The sequence below is a fragment of the Acipenser ruthenus genome, chromosome 28 (assembly GCF_902713425.1).
Source record: "Acipenser ruthenus chromosome 28, fAciRut3.2 maternal haplotype, whole genome shotgun sequence".
NCBI classification, from domain to species: Eukaryota; Metazoa; Chordata; class Actinopteri; order Acipenseriformes; family Acipenseridae; genus Acipenser; species Acipenser ruthenus.
The window spans coordinates 16,643,154-16,658,106 of NC_081216.1; the positions used below are offsets into that span (position 1 = coordinate 16,643,154).

General features: G+C 38.7%; 1 protein-coding gene across 3 annotated transcripts in view; it reads right to left on the reverse strand.

The window, feature by feature from the left end:
- Positions 1-14,953, reverse strand: part of LOC117434658 (solute carrier family 22 member 18-like) — a 50,301-nt gene that overhangs the window by 14,421 nt on the left and 20,927 nt on the right. For all 3 annotated transcript variants that reach the window (XR_009309244.1, XM_034906754.2, XM_059003368.1), the window contains 3 exons: positions 1,487-1,602; positions 899-1,015; positions 174-274 (listed from right to left, as the gene is read on the reverse strand). Coding sequence is in view for 2 of the 3 variants with exons in the window: in XM_034906754.2 (XP_034762645.2) it covers positions 174-274; positions 899-1,015; positions 1,487-1,602 (334 nt within the window). In the remaining variant the exon portion in view is untranslated. The remainder of the gene's footprint in view (positions 1-173; positions 275-898; positions 1,016-1,486; positions 1,603-14,953) is intronic.

Consider the following 14,953-nt stretch of genomic DNA (forward strand, 5'->3'; position numbering starts at 1 on the left):
ATGTTGTGGAATGTACAAAGACTGTCGCAGGTCTGTGGGTTTTAATGTCAATTTGCAGGTCTGACCTGCGAAATGCAGGGCACTTGGTGATTCTTTCATTTTCCATTTACACCTTAAGAAGAGACTTTAGGGGTCTTGATTCAGTAAGTGAAGCTTTTGTTTGATTCGCTTACCATTTGGACGAGCCCAAAGTAGGACAAGAGGTACCCAGTCTGCTCAGCCTTAAGGTGGAAGAAGTTCATGGCAATGACGGAGAACATAACCTGGAAGACAACTGAGAAGGAGAGGAGAAATAGCAAGTCAGCCGTGTGAATACCACTTTAAAAGCAAGACACAAATATCAGTTTCACAAAATATAAGCTTGATCAATAGATGCATAAGAACTTCATGACAATTTTTACAAAAATAAAAACACAGCTTTGTGACATATGTAAAGCACAACTTTGTATCTGTTATCCCTTTTGAGGTCCAGGGATTCATAACTCACTAACCAGTTATGCTGTGGCATGGACATTACTGACAGTCTTTGTTGGTAAATAATCTGGAGAAAAAATGTGGATCTTAAATGGTGGTTTAAGAGTTCTCACAAGTACAATTCAACATTTTTATGGCTTTGTTTCACATTTTGCTACATTCACCAGCATCGCATTGACATCCATGGTCCCCAATAGGTAATCACGTGATTAAACTTGAGCAGGGCTGTGTGTGCAGCGAGGTGAGAGGAGATACCGTCAAACAGTCTATTCAGCTGCTCTTTCTCGCCAGTGTAGGTCCACAATGAAACAGATTGAGAGATACCTCAATGTTTTGGGATTCTTCCAATAAAAACATTTTCAGAATGTGAGATGGTGGGGACGGTCCTGATGCAGTAGTGCGGATTCACTGCTCTGATAGGTACCTGAGGGCAGTCCTGAAATGATCTTGATGGTGAACATCTCCCCAGCTCCCGGGCACCTCATCAGCCTGGTGATTTCACTCAGGTTGAACACAGCTCCAGCTCCCACCTCAGGATTCTCTAGGAGAAAGAATAAGGGGTGTTGACCTTTGTAGCAACATTCCAAGATATTATTAGTCAACTTGGTACAAAAAGAATGCTGTCTGTAAAGAAAACATTGAATAACCTGATAAGAAATTCAATTACAACTTTTTTTTTTTTTTTGGCTTTATCTATTTCAGATTAAGGCTACTGTAGCTGGCAGAAGAAGATTCAAGATCATTAACTATTTTTTTTTTGGTTTAAGTTAGCAGTCTATATTAAGAATTTTGGGATTATTCTGTATGAGATATCAAAACGAATCTGAGACGGTGAAGTGGGCAAGATCCCAAAAATGTGTCCATTTGGTGTGGAATGACCCATATATTTAAAGTGATTGTAATTCTGTTTTTTGTATGATGTTCAAAAACAACAAACTGAATTAAATCCCTAAACCACAATTTTCCATTGAGTTTGTTAACATATTGTCTATTTACATACAAAAGGCCTTACTGTCTGTGGCACTATCTGTTTCTGCTCGTTTCTTGGTGTGGGCAGGGATGAATTTCACCACCAGAGCGGCGTTGAGGAGACTCCCTGCTGCTGCAACAAACGCTGCGAAGGATTCCCTGAAAAACAAAACCAGAGAGGTTAAATATGTTTTGTACGAGTTGATGCATGTAATGCACAAACATTCATTTACAAATAAAAAAAGCATAATGACTCATATACTATTTAAAAAAACATATACGATACAAATGGTTGTTAAGCATAATTATAATTTCGACATTTTAAATTCAATCCATGTTTTTATTCTGGACTTAATGGTATTTTGGGGGAATTCCATTGTCAAGTATCAATTACTTTACCACACGCATCAGATCATTCTGTAGAGGAGGTCAAAAAGAAAAAAAAAAAGATGTATTTTACAGTGACAACTAGCATGATTACCATAAAGTAAAAACACAACCATCATACAGTATGCATATATTCAAATGCTCTCATAAAAGCACAGCATAGATCAGAAGTTAGCAAACTTATCTGTGGTAGTTAGGACTTCTTTTAGCTGAATTACAGTAGGTAACCTTGTGATGCAGTCGTTTTGTGACCCCCGGAACCTTTCAGCGTCCCCAACTTTGAGAATCACTGACAGACCATTTGTACTATGTTAGAATCTTCATTAAACTTTCAAAACGGTTTTGTAACATTTATTTTACATTAAACAGATTGCTGTTTCTCCCCACACAAGTATTTATCTATATATCAGTCTAGTTTCATTTTGTATTTACAGGTTCAGTCATTTTGACAAAAAATACCAGTAGCATTAGCATTGAAAAGCAGTAGCATTGAGGATCATTTTGTCCTGTCCCATACTCCGCGTCTCACTGGACGGGGAGGTGGGACTGGTCTTCTACTCTCTCCCTCCTTACTCTTTTCTGTCCCCTCCGACCTCTCCTCACTCGCTGTTAACACCTTTGAATTTCATGCTGTCCAACTAACCTCTCCCTGTCAACTCCTGCTAATTGTACTGTACCGTCCCCCTGGACCTCTCGCTCACTTTCTCGATGAACTCGACTATCTACTCTCCTCCCTCCCCTCTTTGTCTACCCCAACTGTCCTATTAGGTGATTTCAATGTCCATCTCCAACCCCAGCCACTCTGCCATATTCCTCCCTCTTTTTCTCTGTCTCTCCCTGCTCCTCCTACCCCCACTGTCACCTCTTGCCGTAACCTCCGCTCTCTCTCCCCCTCTGTCCTTGCCTCCACCGCTCTCTTTCACCTCCATCCTATCGACTCCTTCTCCCAACTCTCTGTAGACTCTGCTACCTCCACCCTCTTCTCCTCCCTTGACTCCCTCTGTCCCCCTCTCCTCCCAACCCTGGCTCTCTGTGCTCCGCTCAGCAAGAACCACACTGCGATCTTCTGAAAAGAAATGGAAGAGCACCAAACACTGCTGCCCTAGACCTCTAACGCTCCCTGCTCTCCTCCTTCTCTACTCTGTCCTCTGCTAAATGTTCTTATTTCCAATCTATAATCCAAGCCTCCACTAACAACCCATGTAAACTATTCTCTACCTTCTCCTCCCTCCTAAACCCTCCCCCCTCCTCCTCCCTCTTCTATCTCCTCTGATGACTTTGCCTCTTTCTTCTCTTCACAAACTCTTTAACACCTCACCCTCCCCCCCACCCACTCCCGCTCCAACCCCTACACCCACTGCGTCCTATGACCTCTCCTCCCTGCTCCAGGCCCACAAACCCACCACGTGTGCCCTGGACCCCCTCCCCACTCACCTCTTTCAAGCTGCTGCTCCTGCTCTACTTCCCTTCATCTCCTCCCTTTTCAACACCTCTCTCCTTTCTGGTCTCTTTCCCTCTGCCTTCAAACAAGCCTCTATCACTCCCCTCCTCAAAAAACCTACCCTCGACCCTACCTCCCTCCAGAGCTACTGTCCTGTCTCCCTCCTACCCTTCCTCTCCAAAACCCTCGAGCAGGCAGTACACCGCCAGCTCTCTGCTTTCCTGTCCAACCACTCTCTACTCGACCCTCTCCAATCTGGCTTCCGCTCTGCTCACTCCACTGAAACCGCCCTCCTGTCTGTCACTAACTCACTAAACTCCACCCTCGCCCCGCAGTGGCGGAATGACCTTCCTACAGATGTCAGGACTGCCCAGTCCCTGACCACCTTCCGGCGCCTCCTCAAGACTCACTTCTTCAGACAGCACCTGTAGAACTCTTCTTTTCCCTCTGGACACTTTATCACTCTTCCTTAATGCGCTTTACTTGCACTTATCTGCTACCTATTTTACTGCATTTAATCCTGTACTTTACAGAGTACTGTACTGTAATCTGCCACAAATGTTTTTCAATCTGTAGTATTTTGCACTTAATCGTATCCTGATGTAACTGTCACTGACACTGTTATCTGCTCCGTTATTGAATCGTATTTTGTCGTATACTTGTACTTACTAGAACTGAAGTCATTGTATTTTATCTTGCTCTTAATTGTATTAATACTTGTACTGTGATTCTTGAAATGTATTTTTTGTTTACGACTGTAAGTCGCCCTGGGTAAGGGTGTCTGCTAAGAAATAAATAATAATAATAATTTCAACGGATAAATAGTTTATAAAAGCTGTATGGTATATTTACTGCACACGGTATAGTATAAGTGTGTTGTTGAGTGAATAATAAAACATTTAAACACAAATTAAAGCCATGGTTTATACTGTGAAGGAAAGAGAGACAACTGGAAGTAAACACTCCGGCCTGCACTATAAATGATATCCTAGCCGGAGGAAATGCCATTCCCTCCAACATCCATCCAACCACCCACCCCCGCAGCAAAACTGAAACAGCTTGCAGATTACAGTATGGAAATATGCTACGGGGAAACACTGAGTAACAGCAGAAGAGGCCCACAAGAAGCAAAAACCTTATTGAAGAGATCCAACTGAAACAACAGATGACTAATTTATTTACCGTGCTGAGAAGTGGAGCACTGTATGGTAACTGACTCAAATAATATGCATCTCCATCACAAAACTACATTCCCTTTCTTGGGTAATTTAGAAGAACTGACTGAAGTAGGCCAAGGTTTATGCTAAATCCTGGGGTTGTATCCAGCAGTGTTGGGGAAGTTACTTTTAAAGAGTAATCCGTTACAGTTACAAGTTACTTGAACATAATTGTAACTAGTTACAGCAGTTTATATGAAAAAGAATCAACTAGTTAAAGTTATAAATATGTAACTAGTTACAGTTATTGTGGCAGGGTCTGCTGCTATAAATAGTATGTGTGTAGGAATGTAAGGTTGGCAGGGATGGGGTTGAATCTGTCCCTGCCAGCAATCACAGGTGTGGCCATAATTGGTGCTAATTGGGGGAGTGGCCAGATGTATAAAAGGAGCCAGAAAGCCTTTGTTTGTTGGAGGGAGTAGATGAGTGTTTTATGGGCTGTGTGGTAGTATGTGTTTGTTAGTGAAGGTGAATGCCCTGATATTAGTGTTTGTGGTCAGTGTTGTTTTACTTTTACTTTGACCCGTGTGCCAGTTTATTTGTTTCAGTGGTTTGTTTGTTGATTTAATAAACATGCACACCAGCTCTTTAGACTGAAGCCTTCCCTGACTCCGAGTCTCATCCCTGACGCTATCCTTTCACAGTTACAGTGACTTTTCAGGCACAGTTTACATTTTACAGAGATTTTTTCAATATGGTCAAGCTGCAGCTCGAAATAGTCTTGAAATGAACACAACACAATGCAGCCCAAGTTGACAGTATTTCCCTACAGTTTAAAGACTGAAATAAAAATAAAGCGAGCCCTGCTATTAGAAACAACTCCAGCTTGTATTTATTGTTAACAATGTTGAGCCAACTGAAGCCACTGCTTTTCTAGAGATGTCAGAGACTGTACCCATGGCTGGATTCACTGGCTGTCAAGTGTAATTAGGGGTTTCTATCACATCGGAGTCAGCAGAGGGGACAGTGAGTTAAAACAATGGCAAACTAATATAGCACCCAGACAACAAGCTCCCAGACATCTTTATGATACTACAGTATTGTTAGTAGCTAGGACTATTAGAAATGTTGACAACAACACCTTTATTTCTGTTGTACATTTCCATATATATATATATAACCTATAATAATGTTACATAACATATTGAACTACATACTGCTTTGTAGTTTTCCATATACTGACTAATTGAAAAATGTGACATTTCGAAATCTAACATTAAATACTGCACTGCTATTATGGCTTCAGGTACACTTTTGCAATATCATTTTGTAGTTTCTTTGATTACATGATTTTTAATGATGGATGATGTCTCAATCCTAACATTTTTGGCGATGCAAAACCTGTTGGCCGTAACTGATTTTGTATTTTCAATTTAAGTTTGGCAAGGATGGGGTTAAAATATGCAGTGTGTGGCTGGTGCTTCATTGATTAATTGAGGATCAATGAAGCCCAGCCATATGCTATAAAAGGAGAGCCAGCTCCTTTGTTTGGGAGAGTTTGAAAAGGAGAGAAGCTGTGTTTCTTAATTTTTGGTTCACTATTACCTTGTTTTCTTTTGCACTTTTCCAAACAAGTGTTCATTTTGTTTTGGAGGTAAAGGGATTCGCCCTCCTCATTAGGTAGAGAAGTCATTTACTTAGTTAGGACCTTTCACTGCAAGAGTTTTGTTTGTTTATTTTTTTGTGTGAAAAGTATTATTTTGTTACTTTTTGATCCCTAAATAAACGTGTGCAAACGTGTTTTATTCTACCTCTGGTGTCATCTGCCTGCCTCTACCGCACACATTGGTCCATACTTAAGCGAAGCATTTTCCAACCACTAGGGGCGCACTTTCACAATATGTATGTATGTATGTATGTATGTATGTGCTTATACATCAGTGTGTCAAAAACAACTCCAAAAAAACTTGATGATGAACGCAATTGGATATTTCCAATCACTTTTCTGTCACCAGAATAGAAAAGTGTGCCTTTCCTCTCATTTCTCTCATTCCACTGTATGTACAGTACGTGGCAGGCTACAGCTGTACAACTTTAAAATAAAAAGTCTAATGACTTCAGGGTTTGTTTTAAACAACATGCCAAAGTGTCTCCATGAAGATGTATGTACAACCAGAAAAAGATGTATATTTTCTCTTGAACACCAGGAGCGAAACATTACCTATAATCACTCTTCCACGTGGAACATCTCTACAGAAAATGGGTATGTTTCAGATAATGCAGCATAGATTGTTCCAGGTGGTTTTTATTAGTTACAGCTGCACTACTAAAAGATTGGACTAAAAGATTCTACTAAAAGATTTCCAATTGAATTTGGCCAGTCTTGGTATGCTGGTTCATTAACTGCAGTTTTAAACACTGTGCATCAAGTATTACAGTCCAGCCTTTGTGAGACGTCCAGTTTTACTACAAAATGTCTAATTACTTCCTGAGGGTAAATTCAAATATTTGTAACTACTAATATAGGAATTATTTTTTTAAATATACATTTTCAAAATATAAACATTTTCAGCTGTATATCATAATATCCATATTTTAAAACAACATAATAAAATTCAAAAAGCATGTTAGTCATATGAAAATGTGTCTGGACCAAAATTATATGGTATAACCGCACAAAAAGATGCATGACCTTACAAAATGAAACAGGGCTTATACAGGATATAAGCCCGTAGGCTGGTGTGCAGGACTGTTTTAGAAATGAGGTTATAATATCTTTGATCAATGTTACTGTCACAACTTCCCATGCTGGTGTATAGTAATGCTGATTTATAAACATATTAGCCCCCCACACCTTGCAGTTATATTCGGAGACAGGCTCATTTACTGTATAAACACTGAATAGTTGACCTTTATGTACATATACTTCATATACTTTAATAAAAATTTATTTTCTCTTCAACAAAGTACATCTAGGAATTTCTAAATATATTACATAGTGAGTAAAAAAACAACAACTCTGAAATGCAACTTAAAAAATCTCTAGCTTCAGGGGCTTCTCTACCTGCATTAGCCCTCATTCCATTGATTCACATGCCACAAAGTGAAACCTGATTCCTAATTCTCCTCAGTTACACACAAAAGAAGAGAAGCAATTATCAGGACTCAGCCACACAGAAACCCGCCACAGCTGCAGCAGATTGCGTGACAGAATGGGAGTCAGGAATGTTTACAGTGGGATGGAATAGATTTGTTCAGACTTGATGCAAGGCCAAGCTGGGGTGCTTGGTTGGTTTCTCCAGAGTGTGTGTGTAGCAAGGGCGCAGTACTGTAGCTGGTATTACTCACAAAACCATTAGGAAACAAAAACTCCCTTCAGGACACGGATGTCACATGAAAAATACAGACGCCCTTATCTTCCACCACGGCTAAAAATACAATAAGGGCTGAAGGCTCCCTTTGCCTTTGAAAGGTTACTTTGACCCCAAAACTATGCTGTTATCTGATAGTATTCAGTTTTTCAGAACTGGCGAGACAGAGTGGAAGTACAATCTGGCAGCCCTTAAGAAAAACAATGCTGTATGTTTTATTTAGCTACAGCCAACTTCACTAAACTTTAGTTCTCCTGATGTTTAGTCCTGGCCTTCCCTAACAAAGAATTATGTGTCCTCATTAGGTTTCTTACTTGGGTAATTCCAGCTCAAATGGAACAACAGGAGTTACTAGTCAATTCGTCTTTGTGGGGAAGCCACTGACATATACTTTAAAAGCATAATGCTTTTTGTCTTGGTCATCCCAAACATGGAAACAAATGAGGTGAAAGGTTCTCAAAATGGTCATTTTTAGTTCATTCAGACACTTGATTTGGGGCATGAGGTCCACAGCTCTTGTTCTGCATACACCTATCCTGGAGCAATTTTCTCAGTCACAGGGTTTTTTTATATAATCTCCACAAAGAAAAGAAACACCACAGCAAAATTTGATCTACCTGAGCAGGAATGACCCATTTGAATCTACTCTACGATAATGATACTAATAATATTGCTAATGCTAATAAAGTGGATTAATATGTGTATTGCGCAACCTAGTCAAATATTATAATCCTTCTGCATATAAAAATACAACTTTTCTAAACACAAAATGTATTGTATATGCAGTATATAGCTACATAGATAGGAAACTTAACATGGTGCAATTTGCACACAGTGACTGAAGGGGATAGATCCAAATCTACAGTGAAATATTATTTTCCAGTACCGCAATGTCAAGTGATACACCAGTACTGACCAACAATCCCCCAGTGTAAAACCATGACCTCAAGTGGTGCAGTCAGGCTGGGTGGGTGGCAGTGTCCTCAGGGTGAAATCCTAATGCACTGCATCATTCCTTAAATTCAGCAGCAACCCCTCCCTAGCTACGCCTTCCTATTCCTGTCTTGAGACCAGCTGTAGACAGCAATCCATCTGTAGGATCACGACACTCACAGCTGTTCCATCTTCTACCGGTGGAGCCTTTCCGCTCACAGACAATAAGGCAATAAATGGAGCCACATAAATCAGATGAACTTCAGATCTGTCAAGCCATCTGCCACAGCTAGGTGTCGAGAAACTGGACAGTAGACAAGTGAAGTGATTGTGAGTTATTAGGGGTTTACTACAGAAAGGTCATTGCTGCATGTAGATATTTCCCCAGTAACCAGGCACTGCTGCTTGACCATTCCATTTATTATTTGGTCACTTTTAATTTGACCATCCTTTACCCCACCAGGATAAGATGCCCTGGGATTTGATTATAGCATTTTCCTTTTCTCAGACACCTAGATTTAAGGTAGAAAGAGATTTGTTTTTGCTGCATTAAAATCAGGGTAATAGTGATGCTAGATTTGAAGTTGTCATACTGTTTATTAGGCTAACTATGATATAGAGCAATCCCAGGATGATGGGTATGTATGTATGTGTGTGTGTGTGTGTGTGTGTGTGTGTGTGTGTTTGTTTGCGTGTGTAGGTACGTATGCAGTGGCAGCCTACAGTTCCCAAATCATGCAATAACAGCTTCTACAGACTAATAGCACCGGCACAGAATACTGCCATTTGTGGCTGAAACAAAAAGAAAATTGAACAGGGCTACAGGTATCAAGCATCACAACAATAGTCAAACAACAATGCAACGAAACAACATATGTGAACAAAGGAGACTACAGCATAATAACCAAAAATAAGAGAGCGCGCAGAATGGTGCCATTGTTTGTAGAAAATGTCATACCCTTTAGAGCTGTTTACCAAGAACCAGTCGGTCACTCATTTAAAGACTGACTCCGGATTAACTGTAAAGACCATCTGTGTGTGTGGTCAGTTAATAAGATAATTAACCACAACTTCTAGATTCTGTATTCCCGTCATTTATTTTGGTTTGTTTCTGTTCGCAATTCAAAAGCCTCTGTTTGGATTTTCACTGGAAGAAATCTTCCAATGCGAAAACAGATTTCCTTTCTCTAGTGTTTACTGTCAGTTACAGTACAGTAGAAAATGCTTTTGTGAGTGAGTCACCCAACTCCCTTCAAAGCAGCATTATTATACTGCAGCATAATTACAAGGGGTGGGAGAGTCCAGGGAGCCAAGGAAATGAGCTCCTTTGACCCCAGTCTGAGGGTTAGCACACACTGGGATTGTGTGCAGTTATGTATGGAACTTCTCCTGCCCTTCCCTTCATTCAGAGCTATAGTGGGTGCATTAGGGTTGGAATAATCATTTATTGCAATATTAAAATCGCTAATTTGTTTAGTCTTAAATATTTACTGAAAAATCTTCTTTAGAAATATAAAAGAAACGTAATCAAATGATGAACGTTTCAACTGGAAGTCAATGTTTTGTTTCTTTTCCTCTCCTGTGTGACTAACTAGCCACTCAAAAAGATTTGAAAAAGACTGGGATGTTTGTCATTGAATGTATTCTGTTGTTTCTAGTATTTCCAAAATTCAACACTATTGAGTGTTTAATAGTTATGACTGAAAAATCAATAACGATCACCTTATTTCTGTAGGCCATCTAAAGGTAAAAAGGACCAGCGCCACTGCTATCAAAATGTTTGGTGCCTCTGTCTTCCTGTTAATGATTGGGATGGCTGTATCCAGATAGGGGGTCTTTTCTTCCATTATGGAATGACCTGCCTTCTTCTGTCAGGGAAGCAGGGCCAGTATCTCATGTTAGATTTTGAAATGTCACATTGTTTTTGTCAGTTTTTGTTTAAGTATATGAAAAACTACAAAGCAGTATGTAATTCAATATGTTAACGTAACATTATTCAGCAGGTTTCATTTGACTTTATGAAGCAACATTTGTTAATTCTATAGGGGGATGCAAAACTTTTGGCCAGAGCTGTAGGTCGTTTCAGCCAATCAGAGTACAGCCATTCATTTATTACGCCACAACAGCATGTAATTCTAACCTTAACTATGCACTGCAATTTCATTATTTAATTTGGTCTTAACTTTAAAATCTCTGCTACACTAATGCAATGAGTACACACATTATTCCTTGGTATCAAATACAGTATAACAATTGTAATATGTCATTGTTTCATTTAGAATGCAGTAGATACCAGGAAAGGCACTTCTTAACAGTATAAAGCAAGCAAGAACTTACCCAGCAACTATTTTTTTTTCTTTTAAGGTTTCTATTGGCACAATGGTTTTATTCATCTCAGGAAATTGGCATGTGTCTTTTTCACTTGCTTTAAACTAGGGCGCAGAATATTTAACATGGTCTGTATAAATTAGTAAATAAAGAAACAATGCTTTTTTTAAAATGTAATAAAATAAAACACAGGAGCATGAATGAGACTTTGATACATGAAAATCTTATCAAAGCAAAGACTTAATATCGTTTATAAAAAGATATTAAACAGCCCTAACTTGAGTGAAAATTATACCTTTTAATGATCTGTGTTTTATTATTATTTGACCTAAGACACCATTCATAGGCTTTCAATAAATGACTCCTATGCACAATTAATCAATTGTGTGCTTATCTCACGTTTCACGTATTTCTCAGTTACAGAATATGGCTTGAAAAGAATAGGAATCACATAAAGTGTGTTTAAAATTTAATATGAGAAACAGAAAAATAAAGTTAACATGAAATATAGTAACGAGACAGGTTCCACTGATTGTTTTAAACAGGTTTTCAACGGTACCCATATAATCTAAATTATATGTAACAATACAAATAAACATACCAGTTCTATGTGGAACATAGAAACAAACGTTGCGAGTGTGGGAATGCTTGAAGGGAGACGTCTCATGCTGTTATGGTTTTATTTAAATAGTTTATTTTGCCGTTACCTATGCAGAACCTGTCTATATTTCTCAAAACACAATACCTGTACAGTCTTTTCTGCTTAAGCTGCAGCGGTTATGTCATAGACACTGCAGCAGTGGTGGGTTGACACACTAGAACACTGTGATATAATGTGCTCATTGAATCGAGTGATAAAGATAAATGAGACAAACCGGGGAAATGCTGCTTAGCTGGCTGGGTGTTTGGAACGTGATTTTTCTCCTATGACATGGGCAATATCATATTGCAGTTTTGCAAACGCTCATCAAATTCACGGTTCTGAACACATCAATGAAGGTGACAGTGAAATGTAGAGTGTAACAGTTTCAAATAGACCCAGGTGCTGATTATAAAGAAAATATATTACAGGTGTCAGTACAGTAATAAAGAAGGTCACCTTGACCTACACTCACAGAGAACAGTATCACTTAACAAACCCATGGACAGTTTCATCAAGTAGTTCCCTAAATCCAGCCTTAAGCCAATTACCGGTAGTCCTGTGAAAAAGTCATCTAAACTTGCCTAAGGTATGTCCAAACCAAGTTAAAATTGGATGGCCAGTTCTTAACATATACCCTACATTATACAAGAAGTGTTGAACAATCCTTTCTGTACTCAACGCTAGTGTGAATACGTTTTTGGATCTATCTTGCATTCATTCAAGTCCAACGAGAGAAAGACTGGACAAATCGCACTGTTCCTAATCCCACAGCATTGCTACAGTAGGAAGATGCAGAGCTTGATCTGAGGAAATCCCCCAAATTCACATGTTAAATTTAGGCATAAGCATACTTTCTTTTACTTACATTGTACATTCATATATAACAAAGAATACTATACGAACATGGAGTGCTGGTTTTATTTTACTCATGGGCTGTGAACAACCTGTTGGTGATTTGGTTATCAGTATTCATGGAGTAACCACAATACAGGAGACCACCAATAATCTGGCAAAATAAGCAATTAAAACACTGAAGATGTGTTGATAACAAAAATGCCTGTTTAGTGGGCCTATATACAGTACTCACACTCTACAGTAGTGCATATTCCTTCATTTTAGTGGCTGACTTGTTTCTGTTTCTTTTTATCATCTTTAATCACAAAACAAGAGGAAACTGTTGCAGTTGTAAATTCCAATGCAACCAAGGAACCAAATGCTGAGAGAAAAAAAGTTTTAAACAAATAAATAAATAAATAAATAAATAAATAAATACAAATATGGATCTATGCTGTTAGCGTCTTTTCTTAAAAACTCCCAATAACAAAAAGCATACAGAATTTGAACCTCCTGGCAAAGCTAGTAAATCACTGAACAAAAAGAAGAAAAAGTACCAGATGTTGAGTTAGCTGTCTTAAACCAGACGGGAAATTACAGACAGAAAGACATCAGATAAGAGTGGCTAATTGTTTGCATTCATATCATCAGCCATCAGGACATGGAAGTGCTATCAAAGGTGGTTCTGTTTGTCTGGGAAGTCCTGCCTGGGCATGTACTAATCCAGCAAAGAAATGGTCAGCTACAGTATCTATTACTGAAACAATCGTCCAAAATCAGCACACACACACACACATTCCTCTTAATAGAACCATTAGGAGCTGCTTCACACACTACCACTTGGAGTAGGAATCAGCATACCCATGTGATACAAAAATATGAACCAAAACACACAACATTAAAGACACTGAAAAAGACTTTCAGTCAAAATGTTTGTCATTGACTTATTTTTTTAGTATGTCTATAATAAACTATATACTTAGGGATTATTTATATTATATTCAAATAATATACAGTAGATCCTAATACTGATGTGACACAGCCGTCAGATAGTTTGTAGCAGATGGAAATGACGTCACGTTAAAAGATGTACTGTTTAATTATTCTTACATTATAAAAAAATTGAATATATAGTACAGGGTGCCGAGTAAGACGAGTATTGTCACCCTCTAAAGTTGAGTAGATATCAGACTTGTATTGTACCACACAATATACAACAGCAGCGTCATTGCCTCAGTTTAGACCCTACTGTTTCCAACTAGAACAGAGTGGGGGGATTGCCAGATTTTAGCGAGAGGCTGAAACTAATTATTAGACAATTGTGCATCATAAGACCTGGCTAAACTACACCTAATCCGATCCCTAGCCTCAGAAGTTTGCACAGTTCGTCGCTTGACAATTTATGTGGGTGGAATGCAGCTGCATCAATGTGATTATCCTGCGTTTATTAAACCCAGAACAGCTGCTTCATACAGCAACTGCAGGGCATGAAATGAAGAATCAATACAGCTTTGGAAGTGGCATATGGTGTGAGAAAGTGTTGAATGCGACTGGGGGGTGGTAATGGAGATTTATTACATTTAATATCAAGGCCTACAAAGAGCAGTGCAAATGGAAGGATGCAGGTTAATAGAACAGAACCTTAATGGTAATGATAGTAACTATTTAGGGCACAGCAACAAGCAGCTGTGCTGTGGAGTTCAAATACTACCATCAAAAAGGTTGTTAAAAGAGTTCCATTTGTGTACCATGGCGACAAAACCAGCATCTCAAAGAGGTTTTACTGGCTGTTTCTTTTGGCCTTTTAAAAGCATCAAATATACAGTACTAGTTGAAGTACCTGGCGTTGCCCAGGGAAATTCAATATTTCAATATTTCATGCATGACAAATTGGGGAACAGTAGCCTTATGGTTTCCTATAAGTTACCAATCTTGGGTGTCCCTTTTTTTAACTTTATTTTTTGGGGGTTTTTGCCATTTTTAATTTTTTTTTAATTTTTGTTCTTTTAATTTTTATTTTTTGGTTTCTTTGATTTGAGATACATGACTACTGTAGTGATCCAGCAATGGGGTGACTAAATAAAGTACCCCGGGGGTCAAAATTTTGGATCCAAACATAGCCCTCGACCTTCCCCTGGATGAAAGAGGAGGCCATGCAAAGTTTGGTTGCACTGGGTCCTGTGGGGTCCGAATACGTAAAGGAACAGACAGACAGACAAACTTTCTTCTTTATATATTAATATTTAATGAGTTTTATTTTAAGACTCAGTCACGCTGATATATACTGGTATATACTGTACTATCTACTGTACATTTCTGGAATATTTCTTCATTTCTTTGTTCAATATTCTATAGTGCAGGTTTGGGTTAATTCTCTATTGCAGTTTTCAGCTTCTGCTTGGTTAATTATTTAAAA